We start from the raw sequence: 16630 nt of genomic DNA, 5'->3' as shown, positions 1-16630 counted from the left end.
CCTGGGCTTGAAGCCAGCAGAGTGACGTGCGATATTTACCAAACAGAGGAAGGGCGCCGAAGTGTTTGCCCACGGACACATTCCGGAAAGAAAACACCAGACACCATCATTCTACACTATAGTTAAAGCACTCGACTGGTTTGTTGCTGACACTGCACTGTACAGTGGCGCCGTCCCATGCCAAGCATTCTTTTTCTCGGCACCCCCCCTCCCTCGCCGCCGCCCTGCGGGTTGGGCGCCCGAATGTTTCATCCCGGCCGCTCGCGACTGTCATTTTCGTCCTCGTGCACCGATCGTGTCGTCGCTTCTCCCGCCGCGGGGCACTCTTGCATGGAGGAAGACTGATGGGAGATGTTCACAAAACTGTGGCCTAATTTGACCCAGCTTATTGAACGGCCGCAGGGAGCGGGGCCTCACGACGCTAACCCCGTCGGCAGCTATTCCCTGTTCTGCCTCATCGCGGGCATACAAGACAGTCCTCTCGGGAAATTGCCTCGGGTCGGGCCACGCGGAGGGATGGAATAGATCGCGTTCGGAGGTGGCCTCCGCCAAGACGCCTGTTTTTGTCCTCCGTCGACGTGTGTGCAGCAGACATCTGGTGTTCTGCGATAACGCTGTTAGCTTCTTTGAATATGCTACCAACTCTCGTTCCCGCTTTCTTTTACTATATTGGTGACGGGCGCCAATGGTGCGGCTTCGGCGCGCCCCTGGTTTGGCTATTTGGTTTTTCCGACGGCTTTTGTTTGTCTTTCTTTATGTCCGCCGCAGCCGCGGTGGAGTCGCGATGACCCTTTCTTTTTTTCCTCCGGACCCAATCGAGAGGATTTTATTGCAGCGAGTCGGACCTCTTTCTGCACAGTTGAGTATTTTCTTCCCGAAATGAGCAGCGTATACAGCGGATACTTCGCCTGCCGCAAGTTTCGGCTCCGTGCGCAAATATTCGTCTAAGGAGTTCATGTAGCCCCAGGCTTTTCTTATGCTCGTTTACTCCTTCTCCTTCTTCTTCTTCTTCTTCTTCTTCTTCTTATTCTTCTTCTTATTCTCGTTTTTTTTTTCTTTTATGACCTGGGACGACGACAACGTGAAAAAGCATATAGCACCTTATTCGCTTCAGTGCGCACTTGTTATAAAGCACTCTTTCTGTTCGTGACTTTCCCGTGGTATTTTTTTTTACTTTTCCTCTCGTAATATAGTTGCGCTAGTGCACCTGTGGTGCACCTCTTACGCAGAACCGTTTGTATCTTGAATAATGAAATATGTTTCATTTTTATACATAAGCATCGATTTCCCCTGCGATTTCCCCAGTATGTTAAACCCCACCCAATTTCTTTTTCTGTTTTCTTTTTCTTTTTTCTTACAACCGGTGGACCGGCACCATGCATTATCTGAACGCCTTGTGTGGAATTCAACACCATGAAGCATCAATGTCAGTGTAGGCTTTTCCCAGCATAAATAAATATTTGGATCTTCAGATGTGCGCTTCAGGCCGTATATTTCTCATGTTGAGATTGAGATCTGCTGAAATCTGAGCTCCTGGCAGAGTATTGCCGGTCTTGTTGACGTGGAAGCTCGTTGCCAGTGCGCATGCTGTCGATGTTTACAATCGAGCAGCCGAGATGCGTTCATTATGGCCTTCAATATGTAATATTCGTGGAGCTGCAATAATTGTTTCATAGTTTTCTGCATTTAAACGACAGTTGTGCCGACCAAGTGCACAATATCGGCACGTGCTGCCTTCAGCGCGAAAAGAGAAATACGAACCGAACAATCCAGCATCAGGCTACATTTTACTTTGTTAAATAAAGCGATCGAAGTCGAGAACACTAGATGCAATGATTAAAACAGTTCCTATAGCGTCGTGGCTATGTTACACATTCGGGTTTCCATCCATGTTTGTTAACTTGGCATACGACAGTCTGTCGCTACAGGAAGAATGCAGCGCGTTATTCAGGGAAAATAATGCTATTGCAGTTTGCCTACACTGGCAGCAAGATATGTCGGGCTTATAAGAAACATCAAAATGTAAAGTACGGAAGATCAACGTCGGCGAAACTGTCAAAAAGTTTCGGCGTTACTGACCTCGGCCTTACCTTATCATCTTATTTACTTTTTGGGTGGCTTCAATCATGAGGCTGCAGGCCATGATGTTACACCCTCATATCGCGATGAATAAGCACGCAAGTGCGCTCGGCACAGCGTTCTAACGCGCTTCTCTGTCTGTGTTCGCAGTGGCCAATCCGCCTCCAGAGGCTCCTGCCAAGGATGCTCCCGAAGGAGAGGCCGAAGAGGAGGATGCTGGAGACCCCACCAGTAAGTCGTACGCTCCCATTTCGGCCACCGCGGGCAGAAAACAAGTCCCGTTCTGTTCCCGCCTTCCCCTGACACGTGACGCCAAGGTCGCGCCCTTTCGGTAAACGGCGGCTGCCACGCGCGCCTGCGCAGTGGCCAACCTCGGCGAGCGCTGCTAATCAGGTCCTGGGCTTCGTCGTTAATCGTTTCCCGTGTCGGCGTCGCCAATCGCTGTCCTGTCGGACGGGCAGACGCTATCGCAGCCTCTGCTTGCCTGTCTCCCTCTGTTCACTCGCTGCAGTGACGGGAGAAAACACGGCCGCCCGCTACCGTTGACTGCGATCCGTTCGGTATCGGAACGAAACGTCCCCTCCGTGAAGCTTGATTTGCGCTCTCGCGTACGAAGCCGTGTGCGAGTGACAAAATTATGAATCGCGAGTAGCGCGCAGACCCGCGAAACGATATTGCTTCCGGCAGAATAGAAAAGTGAGGGCGCATTTTGTCGCTCCCTTTCTTACGCGCCCAGTGATGCGCTACGGCAGGACGCAGATCGACGCCGTGAGCCTTTGCGCATAAAAGTTTGTAGTTACACGCTCCTTCGCTATAAAATTTAATTTTAGGTGTCTCTCTTTACTGCGTGCGCGCGCGCGTTCTTTGTTTGTTCGCCGAAAGTGAGTAAACCTCTTCACCAATGAGTACACCCGCCAGTAATCCTCCCCTTCGTGTTTTTCTTTAACGTTACATTTATTAGCGAGGTGTCTTAGAGGCGCATTTTAATCGAGGTTATTACATTAACTCCCACCTGAGGATGACCCGCCGTGGGGGCTAGTGGCTATGACACTGCGCTGCTAAGCATCAGGTCGGAAGTTTGATTTCTGACCGCGGCGGACGCATTTCGATGGGGGCGAAATGCAAAAACGCTCGTGTCTTTAGAGCTAGATGCACGTTAAAGAACCCCAATTGATCGAAATTAATTCCGAGTCTCCCACTACGGCGTCCGGTGTCTCCCCCTTTAGGGCGTGACCCATAATCACATTCGGGATTTGGCACGTCAAACATCATACTTTAGTTTAACTTAAGCTGATAATGCATTGTATCGCGTATAAATATCATCGACATTACAGGGTTAAGCAGCAAAACGTGAGCGGCACGGACAAGTATGTGCAACATCATGAAAACTGCGCTGACAGCAGACAATGAAAAAATACGCTGAAGTGAAAGCGTCTCCGTTTCTTTGAGGTCGCTTTCGTGCGCCGCGACTCGGCAAAGAATCGACAGATGGTCGAGTAGCGTCGAAGACTGCCATTCCAAATCGATCGTCTCTTCTCACTTCGCCAGTATTCACGCGACAGAAATGGAGAGCTCTATTCTGCTGTGAAAACAGTCGTGTCGCTCGATGGTTTCCCCCGTTGTGCAGTCAGTCTCATTTCACAGCTTGAGCTGTCCAAATGAAATAGCTCCGTGTTGGCTCTGGCACAATGTGTTCGCTTAGCTTGCACCAGAAACGAAAACTTCCAAGATTCCGAACGTTTCTAATAAAAGCAATCGCTTTCAAGTTATATTTCGTTTTTCTTATTTAATTTGTTTTTGTTCTTGTTTTTCTCTCTCTCTTCCGGAGTATAAGGCCAGTGCGCATACGCAATCAGTCACCGTCACGTGGACCGATACGAAGTGGGCGTGAAAGCGCGTGAGGATGAAGAAGAGCAAGAAGCAGGGAAGGGGCAACGCGTTCTCCGAAACAATGGAGCAGCCACGAGAGCGCGGACAAGCGAGCGAGGAGTCTGTCCGGCTGCGATGGAAATAAATGATCGCATTTATCGACTCGTCGCCCGCTCGCTATTTCTCGACGTCGCAGTAAAACGAAGGAGGTGGGAAGAAAAGGCGAGAAGCCTAATTTCGTAGCCGGTCGTATTTCGGGCTCTGATCGACTCTGTGCGGTGCGGCTGCATAGCCCCGTCACGCATCTGCGCTCCTGTGCTTCGCTCGCGCGCGCTTGTGCAAACGGGGTGGATTCAGTAACTTGCGACACCGGAGCTTGGCTGGATGACCGAAGGCTGATCAGTCTTCTATCACGGCCTGCACCACCAGCTTGCGTGTGATTACGAGGGCCACGCCCGGATGACATGGCGACGCTTTGGAGCCCGCGCGTTCACAGCGCAGCTTTGTTTCTCTGTGGGCCGACATACGACAACGACGCGCTAGAAGGCGCTAATGAAACAATGCAAACGTCATTGATCTTCTCTTCCTTTTTTGGGTGGCACTATAGATGCAGAGGAAGTTGTCTCTTTTATTCTGAGAGAAGCCCAAAATGAGCAGGTATCCGGGGGGAGAAATTAGATTTCCCTGACATAAATGGCACTTTCCTCATAAACGTATACACGAACAGACATGGGCGTAATTGATTATGACTGCAAGGACGAAGAAAAAAGAGAAAGGGCGAGGGAGCGAGTAGGCATGATTAGAGCAGCGCGTCCGGCACTGCAGTGGTACAACAGCGCAGCAAAAGAACCACGTCATGCGCGTATGCGCGGGCTTGCACCAACGCGTTCGTTATGCGCGTGCGCTAGGTCGATACCTTATCCAAATAAGTGGACATGAGTTTATTTGGTGCAATGTAGTCACACGCAGTAAGTAATGAATGCACACAGGCACGTCGGTGAACTTGAACACGAAATAAATTCTCTAATAAGCGGGCTCTGTGTTCACTGAGGCCGCCAGTCGCGACTTCCACTGGTTCGGATAGATAGCCTATACGTTACTCGTACAAAGCCAGTAGCGTTATTGGGGGAGGGTGGGGTGGGGGGATTTCGTTGAGTGAAACAGTGGCACTATGCGCGGACTACAGAAAACAAAAAAAAAGGATGGAAATTTGTAGGAGGTTGCCTTTAGCAGCGTGTAATGACTTAGGGTGCTTTAGAACGTGGATTTAAAATGAAATATACGTTAGAGACGTCAGGTACACAAAATGTTTCGGAGATACACCCTCATAGGGCTCGTTGTAACTGCTGTTGAAATACTTCCCCGCAGCGGCCGGCTGCGCCAACGGATAGTGCGAGATAAACAAAAATGCGTGCTTTAATTTTCTTGCGAAAGCTCCGCACGTTCTGCTGAGACTGTATTCTTCTTCGCCTAGTCGCCTACCAGTCTGCATTTTGTTTTCCTTTCAAGTTTCCTCTTTCCAGGTGCTTCTTTCAACTTCACTTTAAGAATGCGGATAAACTACCTCTTGGATATATCTACGCGACTATGCCATGCGCTACGTACTTGGCTATGCATACACTGCACATACACATGCCCCCATACACATATCGCTACAGGCTTTCTACATGCTCAAAGCTTGCATTTCTTGCGTTTTATGTGCAGGTTTATTTTTACCATGTTAACGTGGGCATTCATCTGACGAAAAATTCTTCCTCTGTTTATTTTTTTTAGAATTGCTATTTGCCGGAATAAAAAAAATGCACACGCCTGTTTTTTGGCTTGTTAAGACAAAATGAACCGCTAAATATGCGCCTTCGGTGTAATGTCGTGTCGAATAGAAAGTTGTGTGGCACACTCGTTACTTTAGACATTTCAGGAAGAAATAGAAATAATTAACCGTGGCGTCCCGGGCCACCGGCCCGGATGCCGCTGACCCTATAGTGACGCCACTGCATGCAAAGAGCCAATGCCACATGACTCTGCCCTGTTGAAGCAGTGAGACTCCCAGGACCGGTATAAAGTAAGGATTCCTTTCGCTCGGTTCTGGGGCCCTAATTCACAAAGCTTTTCGTTCGTAGCACGCGCTTCGTTATTGGCTGGCCGCCTTCGCTAATAATATGTCCAGGATCAGTACTGGCTGGGCTTTGCTCTTATGAATAGTTACAGCGTAGTAGCGTTTGTGTGAACACGGCCTCTCTTCCTTTCTTATCATTCGTCGCTCCCTACCGACCCATCCTGATGTGGTTAAATTGGCGGGGCACCGCTCAGACCAGTGACGAATCACGAGAAGGGGTACAAACTGAGTAGAACTGCAATACATTATTCCAGTCTATAGGGTAATCCACGTAGAATACGGCGCCATAAATTGTAATCAAATCCTCCATAATTTTATTCTTTCATTTTTTTTCTTGTGGCGACGTCGATAAGGAGAGAAACCGCAAGTGGTACAGTCCTGGATTATTTCTTGGACTATTGGGGAATAAAGAGTAGAAAACAACCCTCTTTCCACCATTTCAGCACGACAGACGATGGGTAATTAGGAATTCAGTAAATAAAGCTCTAACGAAGTATACATGAACACGAACACAAGTAAATTTTATGGCACTTGAAAGGTAGAGAACCGAGGAAGACGGAGAATGGAGGTGTTTACTAGCAAAACGACACACAGTGGGGTCGTCGCACCGAGTGCGGATTTGCATAACCAGTGCACTACATCTTCATCACGTACGCCGTGCAGATCGTGCTCCTTGGTCTTGTTAAATTGCTTTGGGTAATTCGAAGACAAATCCTAACTGCTCCTTTTTTTTTTTCATTTAACACCGGTGTGGAGGTAATGGTTAGTGTCGATGTGGGGAGCGGTTCTTTTTCTGTGCGCACGCATGTATGCGAAGCTTAACGACTCTGCTGGGTATTCCTCCCGTTTTTATTTCTTTCGTCTGTGTTTTTTACCTAATCTTGTGACACTGCTAAGGTTACTTGTACAGGTGATAATCTTTTCTAAATTTCGGTTCACAGGCAAGCTCGGTTTTTACCACGAACGTGAGTCAACATATCAATGCATGGCGTTCAAAATAATAAGGTGTCTCGGCTTTTCTGTTAGCTCAGCTTCCTGAAGGTGCTTCCTGATTAGTTAGCTATGGTGATAACGTGCGCGAAACCAGTGCCGCCTGCTGTTAGGCGCAAGGTCCGTGGCGTCTCTGCTACAGTACAAAAGAAGGCGACGACGACTACGACGAGGATGAATCGTGATTCGAGATTTCCTGAATTATCTTAGTGAAACTAATATATTGTCCTACTAAGCTTATCCTTCTTATTTCTCTTTTTTCTTCAATTCAGCGTTTTGTATTGACATGTGATTTGCATTGTGTTGAAAAAAAAATAATAAAAAAGAAAAGCTCCAGTGATATTGCACCACGGCATCCCCAGGAAGCAAAAGAAAAGAAGAAGACAAAAAAAACAGTCTCCGATGTCTCTTTTGTTCCCTAAACCCAACGACTGCCATATCACTTGTGAGCCCCCGAATCCTCCGCACGTTTAAAGGCTCCTATGTGTATGTGATCTTAAATATCCTATGAAATCGCTGTATGTCGTCGTGTCGCTTCCGTCGTCAAGACATCTTGCCTTCATATTGCCGCCGTCGTCTTCGTCGTCACCCTTGTCGTCACTGCGGTCATCGTCGACATGCCACCGTCTATTTCATTCTTATAGTAGTGGCGCGTTGTCTTTGTGGTGCTTCTTTGTTGTATGCTGGAGGAGAAATGCGGCGGTGACACATGAGTGCTGTGAATGAATTTTCGTTTCTAAGTTTCAACTTCGAAATTGGTCATTCCGCTTGTCCTTATCCGTTTCTTTTAAACACCCGATTTATGGCCCATCCCCCATTGTGGGCACGCGCCATGACCACTTCTGTCAACAACAACAACAACAACAACAACGACGACGACGACAACGACGACGACAACAACAACATGGTTCGCTGGACCGAAGAGGTGCGGGCTTGAGCTGAAATAGAACCCAGACTCGCCAGACCTCTAGCTAGACAGCTCTGCTCTGCCCGACGGCCTGGAGTCGTTTGACAGCCAGCCAAGGTCTCCAGTGCGCTAGCGGTTCGCTTGAACCAAGATGGCAGAGGCGCGTGGACCTGTGCCCGTATATAGGACCTCCAACCTGTCACGAGTCTCCTTCACGACACCTCGGTGAATCGTCAGCGTGACCAGCGCCCGCAGCAAGAACGACTGGCAATCATCTCGGTTCCGGTCATTCGGATCCATCTAGAAACACTGCCGTTCCTCCTCTCGCAACCGCACTCTTATTCGGCCATCAGCAACTAATGCTGCGGTGAACTCTATTTTAAAGTTACTTCGATGAACTGCTCCTTAAAGCCAGTGTGTCGGAAAGGAACGAAAACCAAAACACAAAACGAAAAAAAAAGATATTTTTGCCCGGAACGAAAAGGTAACCAAAACGTTATTTTATTATTTTGTTTCGGAGTGAAACCGAAATATTTTTGATCGGTTTTCGATTCAAGGGGAAAGCTCGCAATCCGAAATAACCGACTTCAGACAACGTCAGAATTAGCGCATATATCTCAGGCAGGGATCGTGCGAGCGATAGCCAGTCGAGTTCTCCACTGATCTAAGCCTGCCGCTCGGTGCACTAGCAGATTGGCATCGTAGCACATCCCTGGGTTTGCGCGCTGAAGAGCTTATCGTTTCGTTTCCTACGGGTACAACGCTTTGTTACCGAAGTTCTATCGTTCGTTTAAGTTCGTTTTATCGGAACAGCGGTCGCACATTTGGGCGAGTACACTCGATTACGTGCTGCGTCTGAGATGATGCTCAGTGCCTCGACTCAAGGCACTGAGCATCGTCTCAGAATTCATGATTCACTTATTGAGAAAAATAAATACTATGCTTCTAGTGTTATTGCTTCGAAAATTCTAGCGTGCGAGCCAAAACCATTATGAATCGTAATAGGTCTTTTTTTTTTTTTTGTTCTGGAGCAGGACCGAAACGAAGCGTTTTTCAGTGGAATGAAACTAAAAGCAGAATGAATATGTCTTTCCCGTACCTGCTTAAAACTGTACCATTGTGAACTTCTGCTACTTCTTTCTGTTACTCACAATCGTTATATATAGGGACTGAGTATAGTGAGGAGGCCCTTCACTATAGCCGTAACACTATAGTGACGGGGTAACAGCAGCCGATACAAGATCTGTGCAATAGCAAACCTTTACGTTTGATTTCATGGCGCCTGGTAGAAGCGTTGGGCTCGTGATTGTGGGGTCCATCGTTCGAATCGCGTTCGTGGCACTCTTTCTTTTTTTAACGTTGTTGCGTAATTATTTTTTATCGTTTGACTTCTGCCGTACTTGTTCTTTTGTCACATGCTTAATCGCCAAGCCGGACACGGAGGGCTCCTGCCGCAAGAAGCGAAGCGACCCGTTGCGTACATCTCAGGGAGAGCGGGATAGGAGCCATGAGGTAGACGCCACTTTAGCGGCCGCAGACCAATAAATAATGACACATTTTTACGTTTTTACTGTGCGCCCCAGTGAAACGGCCCGAACCTCTGACTAGCTAAACTCTGTGCGCATAACATGCGATGGAATAAAAAGGCGCCCCCTCATCGTAATGAGTGCCTGTTATAAAACTGCGATCATCTTTCTAGCATTTGACGTTGTTTATCGTAATCTCTCGGATTTTGTTGATCACTTTTTCACGGAGCTTTAAGGCGCCACCGTGTCTACAGACAGAAAAAGAACTGTATATTAATCTACCTTGGTATAAAGTGAACATTGCATCGCATAGGCTGCAGTTCGTTCCCCACTAAACATGAATGGTTGACGTACTTCCAGAGAAGTCCGACACTTTTCTCACGTTTTCTTTTTCTTTTTTCTATAGGCACTTGCTGTTAATGTCCAGACCCCACACTACGACGTGGCCGACATGTATTAATAAATGAGATAAACTGAAATCTACCGCGTTATATGCACGAGACACGTACATGATAGGCTAGATACAATCATCTGAAGAAAACAGACAATGAAGTCGGAGAAAGTGTAGAGGAAATTGATTGTTATGTTTAATGGAAACGTAAAAAATAGTCAGGACCATGAAAGTGAACGAAAAGAACGCTTGCCGCAGGTTGGAGCCGAACGCACCTTTTCCGCACGCGGTCCTTTGCCAATCAAGCTACGACGGCGGTCACCCTCGCGCCCACTTTCTTTGGTATGCGCGTATGTGTACAAGATCAGTAGGCGTCGTGGGCGTCGCGCAGTACGTGAGCTTAGAGACAGACAACCGGCCACCCTCGCACGCTACCTCCTGGTATCGAGGCTGTCGAGGTCCTCGCTATGCATTCAGCGAGAAGAACAAGGAGAACCGAGGGGCCCGATTTGAGCCCCCCCCCCCGGATAACCAAGTATTTTTCTCTAGACACCATAGTACTAGCCGCTTCAGACAGAGTCTACGCTGCGCGTGCGTTCAGCCTGGTGGAAGACTGCAGAGCGAAAGAAACGGCGACTGACCTCGGGCCTTTTCTGTTCTGCCTTCAGTCTTCTGCGCGCATGCAAAGGCGACACGCACGTACGAAGATAAGCGAGCCATCTTTGCCGCCGCTCAAACGCCTTAGCTTAGCTCGCTCAAGTTCGCTATTCTATGCGCAACACGGAGGTGGCGTGAGTGCGGAGGTAACGCACTCGTACCGTGCACTGACATCATTGCCACGAATACGACCGGCCTCGAGCAAAGCGTCTGCTGGGCAACCAGCGAAGTTGCGAAAGCGGGGCTCGCCGATAGTGGCTGCCTCGGGCTCGGCAGCTGAAAAGTGTAACTCGCGTAAACACTTCGCCGCGGTGTTACGAACCTTCGAGAACGGCGCTCCGCGCCCGCGTGCTGTTTAAGCGTGCTGTTTACGGTCGCGCGACTCTCATAGGATGCGCGAGCCCCAAAGCGGTAAAAGCAAAGGGAGGCCGGGCAGTAAAAGCCGCAGAATTGCGCTGCATCGTCGGGCATTACGAGCTCCTCTGGAGTCTGTTTTTCTCTGCGAGGCTGCCAGCAGCCTTGTGCGCCGCCGCTCTTATCACTCCGTATACGTAGTACGTGCCGTATGGTGTCTGCGCCTTCGCGAGCACTCTCTATGTGGTTCCTTCGCGCATTGTCGCGCGGAATTGAAAGCCGCGGCTATCACCCAACAGCTCGCTCGGCCGACTAGCCTGCCGATGCTTTTCACGCGTATTTCTCTCGCGACGTTTTTCCCCGATTCTCGTTTCTTTTTTTTTCATTCACCGCAACTATTTGCGCTCTCAACTGCTCAGAAGCGCTGCGAATCGACCTGAGCCAACTTATTTGGATATATATATATATATATATATCGAAAGCAGAATTGATCCCCGAGACAAGCGATATTGAGAACGCCGCAGCGCCGCAGCTCCAAGCACCACTTACGTATAGCGCACGCGGTGTCAAAAAGTATAGAGTAGGAATTCGAAAGCCTCCCTGCAGCCAACAAACCGCTCGTTGGCGGGCTTTTCTGTATTTTCCTGGACGTGTGTGACAATATAACATTTTGGTTCCTGGAAATAATAATACACCCGTGTCAGGCGTGAGGTTTCGTGAACATAGGTTGGCGGCGCACTTTGTTGGCCGCAGCCTTTGTGATGGCCTGTTGTGACGTCAATGCTTGTTTGTCCTTCTTTCAAAGCGTCCGAAAAGCATACATATTTCTCGATACTGCCGCAGAGGGTAGGGAAGAGCGACGTTGAGAGGAAAGTGGGCGACGAGAAATAAAAAATAAACGGAGAGAAGAAAACATGCAAACGCGAATCGCTGGATGAGATCCTACGCACACCGTGTAGCTCAGCCTGCCGAAGCGCTATAGCGGTTGCTTTCTCGCTTTCACCTCCACGGCTCGTCCGTCCATATATCGTGTCAGTCAGCGCCGACGGTGGTGGCGATGGTATGTTGTTGACGAGGCGGATCTGGGCGCCTTTCTGAGGCTTGCGCGCGTTGGCTTCACCCTTCTGTCAGCATTCACTTTCGGACATGTAGAGCGAGAGAAATGCTGGTATTCTCGTAACATTCGAATCAGTCGCGTTTCTAAAAAACAAATACATCCCAGGCTATTATAGCTCTTGCTTTCGTTTCGACTATATTCCTTCGGCATTCTTTATTTTTTTTGTACGTACTTTACGTACTTTCTCATCGAACCAATACGTTTACACTTCGCGCTTGCTGGTAAGCGCCGTCGACGAGGGGAGGAACTGGGCGCAAGCGGTTTGTCAATCTCTTATACGAAAACTTGTGTGTCGCATACCTCTACGGCCTCCTACACACGCACACACACGCGCGCGCGAGCGCACGTACGCACGCACACACGCATGGTCGCCTAACATAAACACGTTCACCCATCTTGGTTTGTAACCCTTTGCAGATTTCTGAAGACTGGATAGCCAGCTATATGCAAAATGATTCGCATAACATCAATTGCAACACTCCGTGGGATCAGCGTAATTGTTATACTCCACTAAACGTCCGTTAGAAAGAAATTTGTGGGCATTTTTTAAGTGAACATGTTCTTTCGTGGTTCGTATGTATACATACGCGACATTCTACCATTTGCTCACATCTGTACGCTCCATGCTTCAGTTGCACAGAGCTCTGTTCTCTAGGATATCTACGCTGCAGCCTTCTAGTGTTGTCCAGTGCGTGCAAATCAAATATTCGCTCATTGGAGAGCTTACAGGGCCAATCATTGTGCACGTGTTTAGGAGTTCCTCGCTGTGCGTCAACAGCTGTAACAATCGTGCTCCCCGAAGATCATCCCATCCAAACATTCGTTGGTGTGGATTGTCTCAGGACGCATATCTGTCATCTTTCCCGGGTCCCCGATTATCACTTGGCGTTCTTGACATCGCAGGTACCTTGTGCAACGTTTTCTTAAGTTATAATGACCCATACAGATTGTCTTTCATATAGGATACATACCAGCAGCAAGGCTTTCATTCCCCTTGTGGTGTCTCCAGCAGTCGCAGGGGCGCCGAAGTATCCCGGGTGTAAAGAAGAAGGCCAATCACCCAAATATAGCTCTGGAACAGATGACGCTGCTGTTAATCAATGAGACTTACTGGGGCCGAATACACACCTATACCGATGGTTCAGTCTCATCTACCAGCTCTTCAGGTGCCGTCTTAATTCCGGCTACGAAAACTACAATGAAATTCAGACTGTCACACATGACAGCATCAACGGTAGCAAAGCTTGCTGCCCAGCGTGCTGCCGTCAAATACCTCCTGCAAGAGACACCTAAGAAATGGGTCATCTTTTGCGACTCTAAGGCAGCGTTTCAGAGTCTGCAGTGTGCCCTATATCACAGCGGTCATGATCAGCTGACATATAAAATAAGAGAAGACCACCATCAAGCTATCGCTAAATGGCATGAAATTATCTTCCAGTCGCTAGCTGGACATACCGGCATTGCTGGTAATGACCTCGCTCACAAAGCCGCCCTATCTGCCCATCTGGAAGCCCGACCAGTTCCAACCCCCTTATTCAGAACCGACGCTGCAAGAAAGCTTTGTATCGTGGCTAAAGCTATGACACACAAATATTAGTATTCGCCCAACCTCCCGAAGTGTCATCTTCATAGACTTGGTCCATTCCTAATGCTACAAGAGCCATCAAAAGTTTCCCGCTCTGAAACTACAGTATTGTGCCGCCTCTGGCTCGAGGATGGCATTTACGAAGGCATACTCGTTCCGCATTGGAATGGCGGATACTCCTATGTGCGGCTCTTGTGGAACTACAGGAACGATTGAACAAATCGTATGTCTCTGTCCCCAGTACGACGTCGAGCGTGAAGCTCTCCGGACAGCGTTGAATCGGCTGGACTCTAGACCATTTTTGGAAAGGAAGATTGTTGGACCATCGCCGTAAGTGTCGATGGCACAGAAAGCCACGAAAGCGTTGTTGCAGTACCTCAAGCAGACAGGTCTTGGTGACCGTGTGTAGACGCGGTGGGAAACCTTTAAAAGTGCGCGAAACTGTGCTCTATCTCCTCTCTTTTTCATCCCTATACCCCTTCCTCCAGTGCAGGGTAGCAAACCGAACGCGCGTCTGGTTAACCTCCCTGCCTTTCCTCTCTCTCTCTCTCTCTCTCTCTCTCTCTCTCTCTCTCTCTCTCTCTCTCTCTCTCTCTCTCTCTCTTTCTCTCTCTCTCTTTGCCATTTGCTACAGTAACTTGAACGAGACCCGAGAAATATCAGTCGGAGTTTTTATCAATGAAGTTCGGTAATACGCACACTAAATGCTCGGAATGACGGCCGCCGATGTAACATGGTATGATTATCATAATGTTGTCATAGCAATGAAATATATAAGCAAGGCAGGGATGTTAACCACTCAAGAGTCTGGTTGGCTTCCTAGTAAATCAATATATAGGCAGGTCATACGGTTTCTCTCACCTGAGGCCTGTTTCTTTGGGAGCTAACCATGTACTCAGACCGACTGCGTCATAAGGATATTGGCAAAATGTGAGCACTACGAGAATCAGTACCTCTCAAAGCAGCCGTTGCTGCGCATGAAACAGACATTGAGCACCTAGGGCAAAGAAGTTAGCGCGAAACGGAGGCACGATGTAAGGCATAGGAAAATAAGGAAGGCTTTTAGTATACCTATCCAAACTCTTAGAAGACGCACATCAGGAAGAGTGTCTGATGCTCTTTGGCCAGAACTGGCCCTTGCGGCAATAAAACCCATTATTCAATCAATCAATCAAGAACATCGAAAGCTGTTAAGAGTGGACGCTGAAACCTGGCAATGACTTTCAAACCGTTAGTTGTTGTGGGAGACTTCATAGCGATCATTGAAGTCAGTGGAAGTTCACATACATACCGTTAGAAACCTTGAAAAGGCTATTTGCCAGCTGCGCGGCTCCTGCCCGTTGCACCAAGATTTGTTGCAACTTTGTTGATTCATTACGGGCTGTAGGAGTTTATCAGACAGCGTTTAAAGGCTGCGCTATTATACACCCTGGTATACTCACCATATGCAATGTTGCCATCTCTCTTTCTTTCTTTCTTCTTCTATACCTTGATACCCTAATACCACTATTCTTCACTCTGCTAGGATCCTTTTTTTATATATTTTCTCTACCACTGTGGAATGGACGCAGGACACCGGGCACTGAAAGGCTTGAAGAACCTTTAACGGCTGACGCTGTAAAATAAAGAGGCACAAGATACTTCTGTCTGGAGCAGGGTTACCAAACATATAAAAAATAAGCCTACGCGGCGGCTGAAAAAAACCCTACATCATCTAGGCGGCCTTCACCTTGACTCTACGTTTGATCCTACGCACCAATTTCTCGTTCAAATGCTTAACTCATGATTGAAAGCGACAGGAGTGTTAATACTAAATACCAGGCTGTCAAAACAAATCACCGGAACCCATAAATAATTAAAAAGGCACCGTTTTCTAATAAATGAAACTTCTTGCAAATAACACCAGATGTATATCAATCAGTCAGCGTTTTATAGCTAAAATTCGAGCATTTCCGTACATGCGTTGGATTTTGCTTCCACCAGCAAGGGAACTGTAATCTGAAAAGCTGAAATACCTTCTGAGGTAATGTCTTGAGTAGTGCAGTAATAAATAAAATCACTTTTTGAGTATGCTAGCAAAGGAGAAGGTATAGGTCCAACAAGTTATTATTAGGTCTTTATTTTGGAAATTGTATTTTTTATTGATATCACATAAGGAGATCTTGGCGCACAATTTAAGGCGCCGGATACTCTTTAGCTCTTGAAGGGGTCTAGCCTACAACATACAGGGTATAAGATTATATATCACATAAACGTTTTCATACAAGCACCAAAACTTGTCAAACAACGTTTTCATAGTACCACTATGACGTAAGAAATACATGGTACATACAATATACAAGTTAAATGACTGCACATATCTGTAGAAGAAAGTCTGAAAAATACAAATGATACTGTCGCCAAATAACAATCTCTAGTGAGCGGGTGGTACATACTTTGTGTAAATTCATTATCACATCTAGTCACAGCATAACAGTAAACATAACAAAATCCACAAACACATACATATATACAGCGACATTGAAATGAACGGAGCATTAAAAGCGTTAATAACGGCCAGCAATGCGACTGTCTTTGAGAAAAGCTTTTAATGCTTTTAAAGCGTTCTTCTGCAAGACCGTTGTTGGCCAAGGACGCAAAAGTTTCTTTAAACTGAAACGTCTGCGGTATAATGTAATTAGAGTTGATTTAAGTCAGCGTCTTGGTGTGTCGTGATGTGGGCAATCTAGAAGGAGGGGATGTATATGTCCATGTCCAAATTCACAATCACACTCGCAGGTTTCCGCACGGCCAATTTTATGTAAGAAATGTTTTGTGTAGGCAGTGCCTACGCTTGATCGATGAATAAGGGTTTCCATATTTCTGTCTAATGAGAATGGACATTTGAATTCAATAAACGGGTCAATATGATACAAATACGAGCTCTTAGAATTCTGGTCAAACCACGTATTTCTACACATTTTGAAAGACGTTACCCTTATAATGCAGCGTAATTTATTCATTGATAGTGGGAGCGGAACCACATCATATTTGGGGTGT

At 47.4% G+C, this 16630-nt stretch overlaps 1 protein-coding gene across 4 annotated transcripts in view; it reads left to right on the top strand.

Moving 5' to 3' along the window:
• The window catches only part of Pde1c (Phosphodiesterase 1c), an 879030-nt gene that overhangs the window by 770136 nt on the left and 92264 nt on the right, over window positions 1-16630 (top strand). For all 4 annotated transcript variants that reach the window (XM_070531076.1, XM_070531078.1, XM_070531077.1 and 1 more), the window contains exon 4: window positions 2230-2310. In XM_070531076.1, coding sequence (XP_070387177.1) covers window positions 2230-2310 — 81 coding nt within the window. The remainder of the gene's footprint in view (window positions 1-2229; window positions 2311-16630) is intronic.

Source organism: Dermacentor albipictus, chromosome 1, assembly GCF_038994185.2.
Source record: "Dermacentor albipictus isolate Rhodes 1998 colony chromosome 1, USDA_Dalb.pri_finalv2, whole genome shotgun sequence".
Taxonomy (NCBI): Eukaryota; Metazoa; Arthropoda; class Arachnida; order Ixodida; family Ixodidae; genus Dermacentor; species Dermacentor albipictus.
The sequence above is the reverse complement of the archived record's forward strand: the minus strand, read 5'-3'. Positions and strand labels throughout refer to the sequence as shown.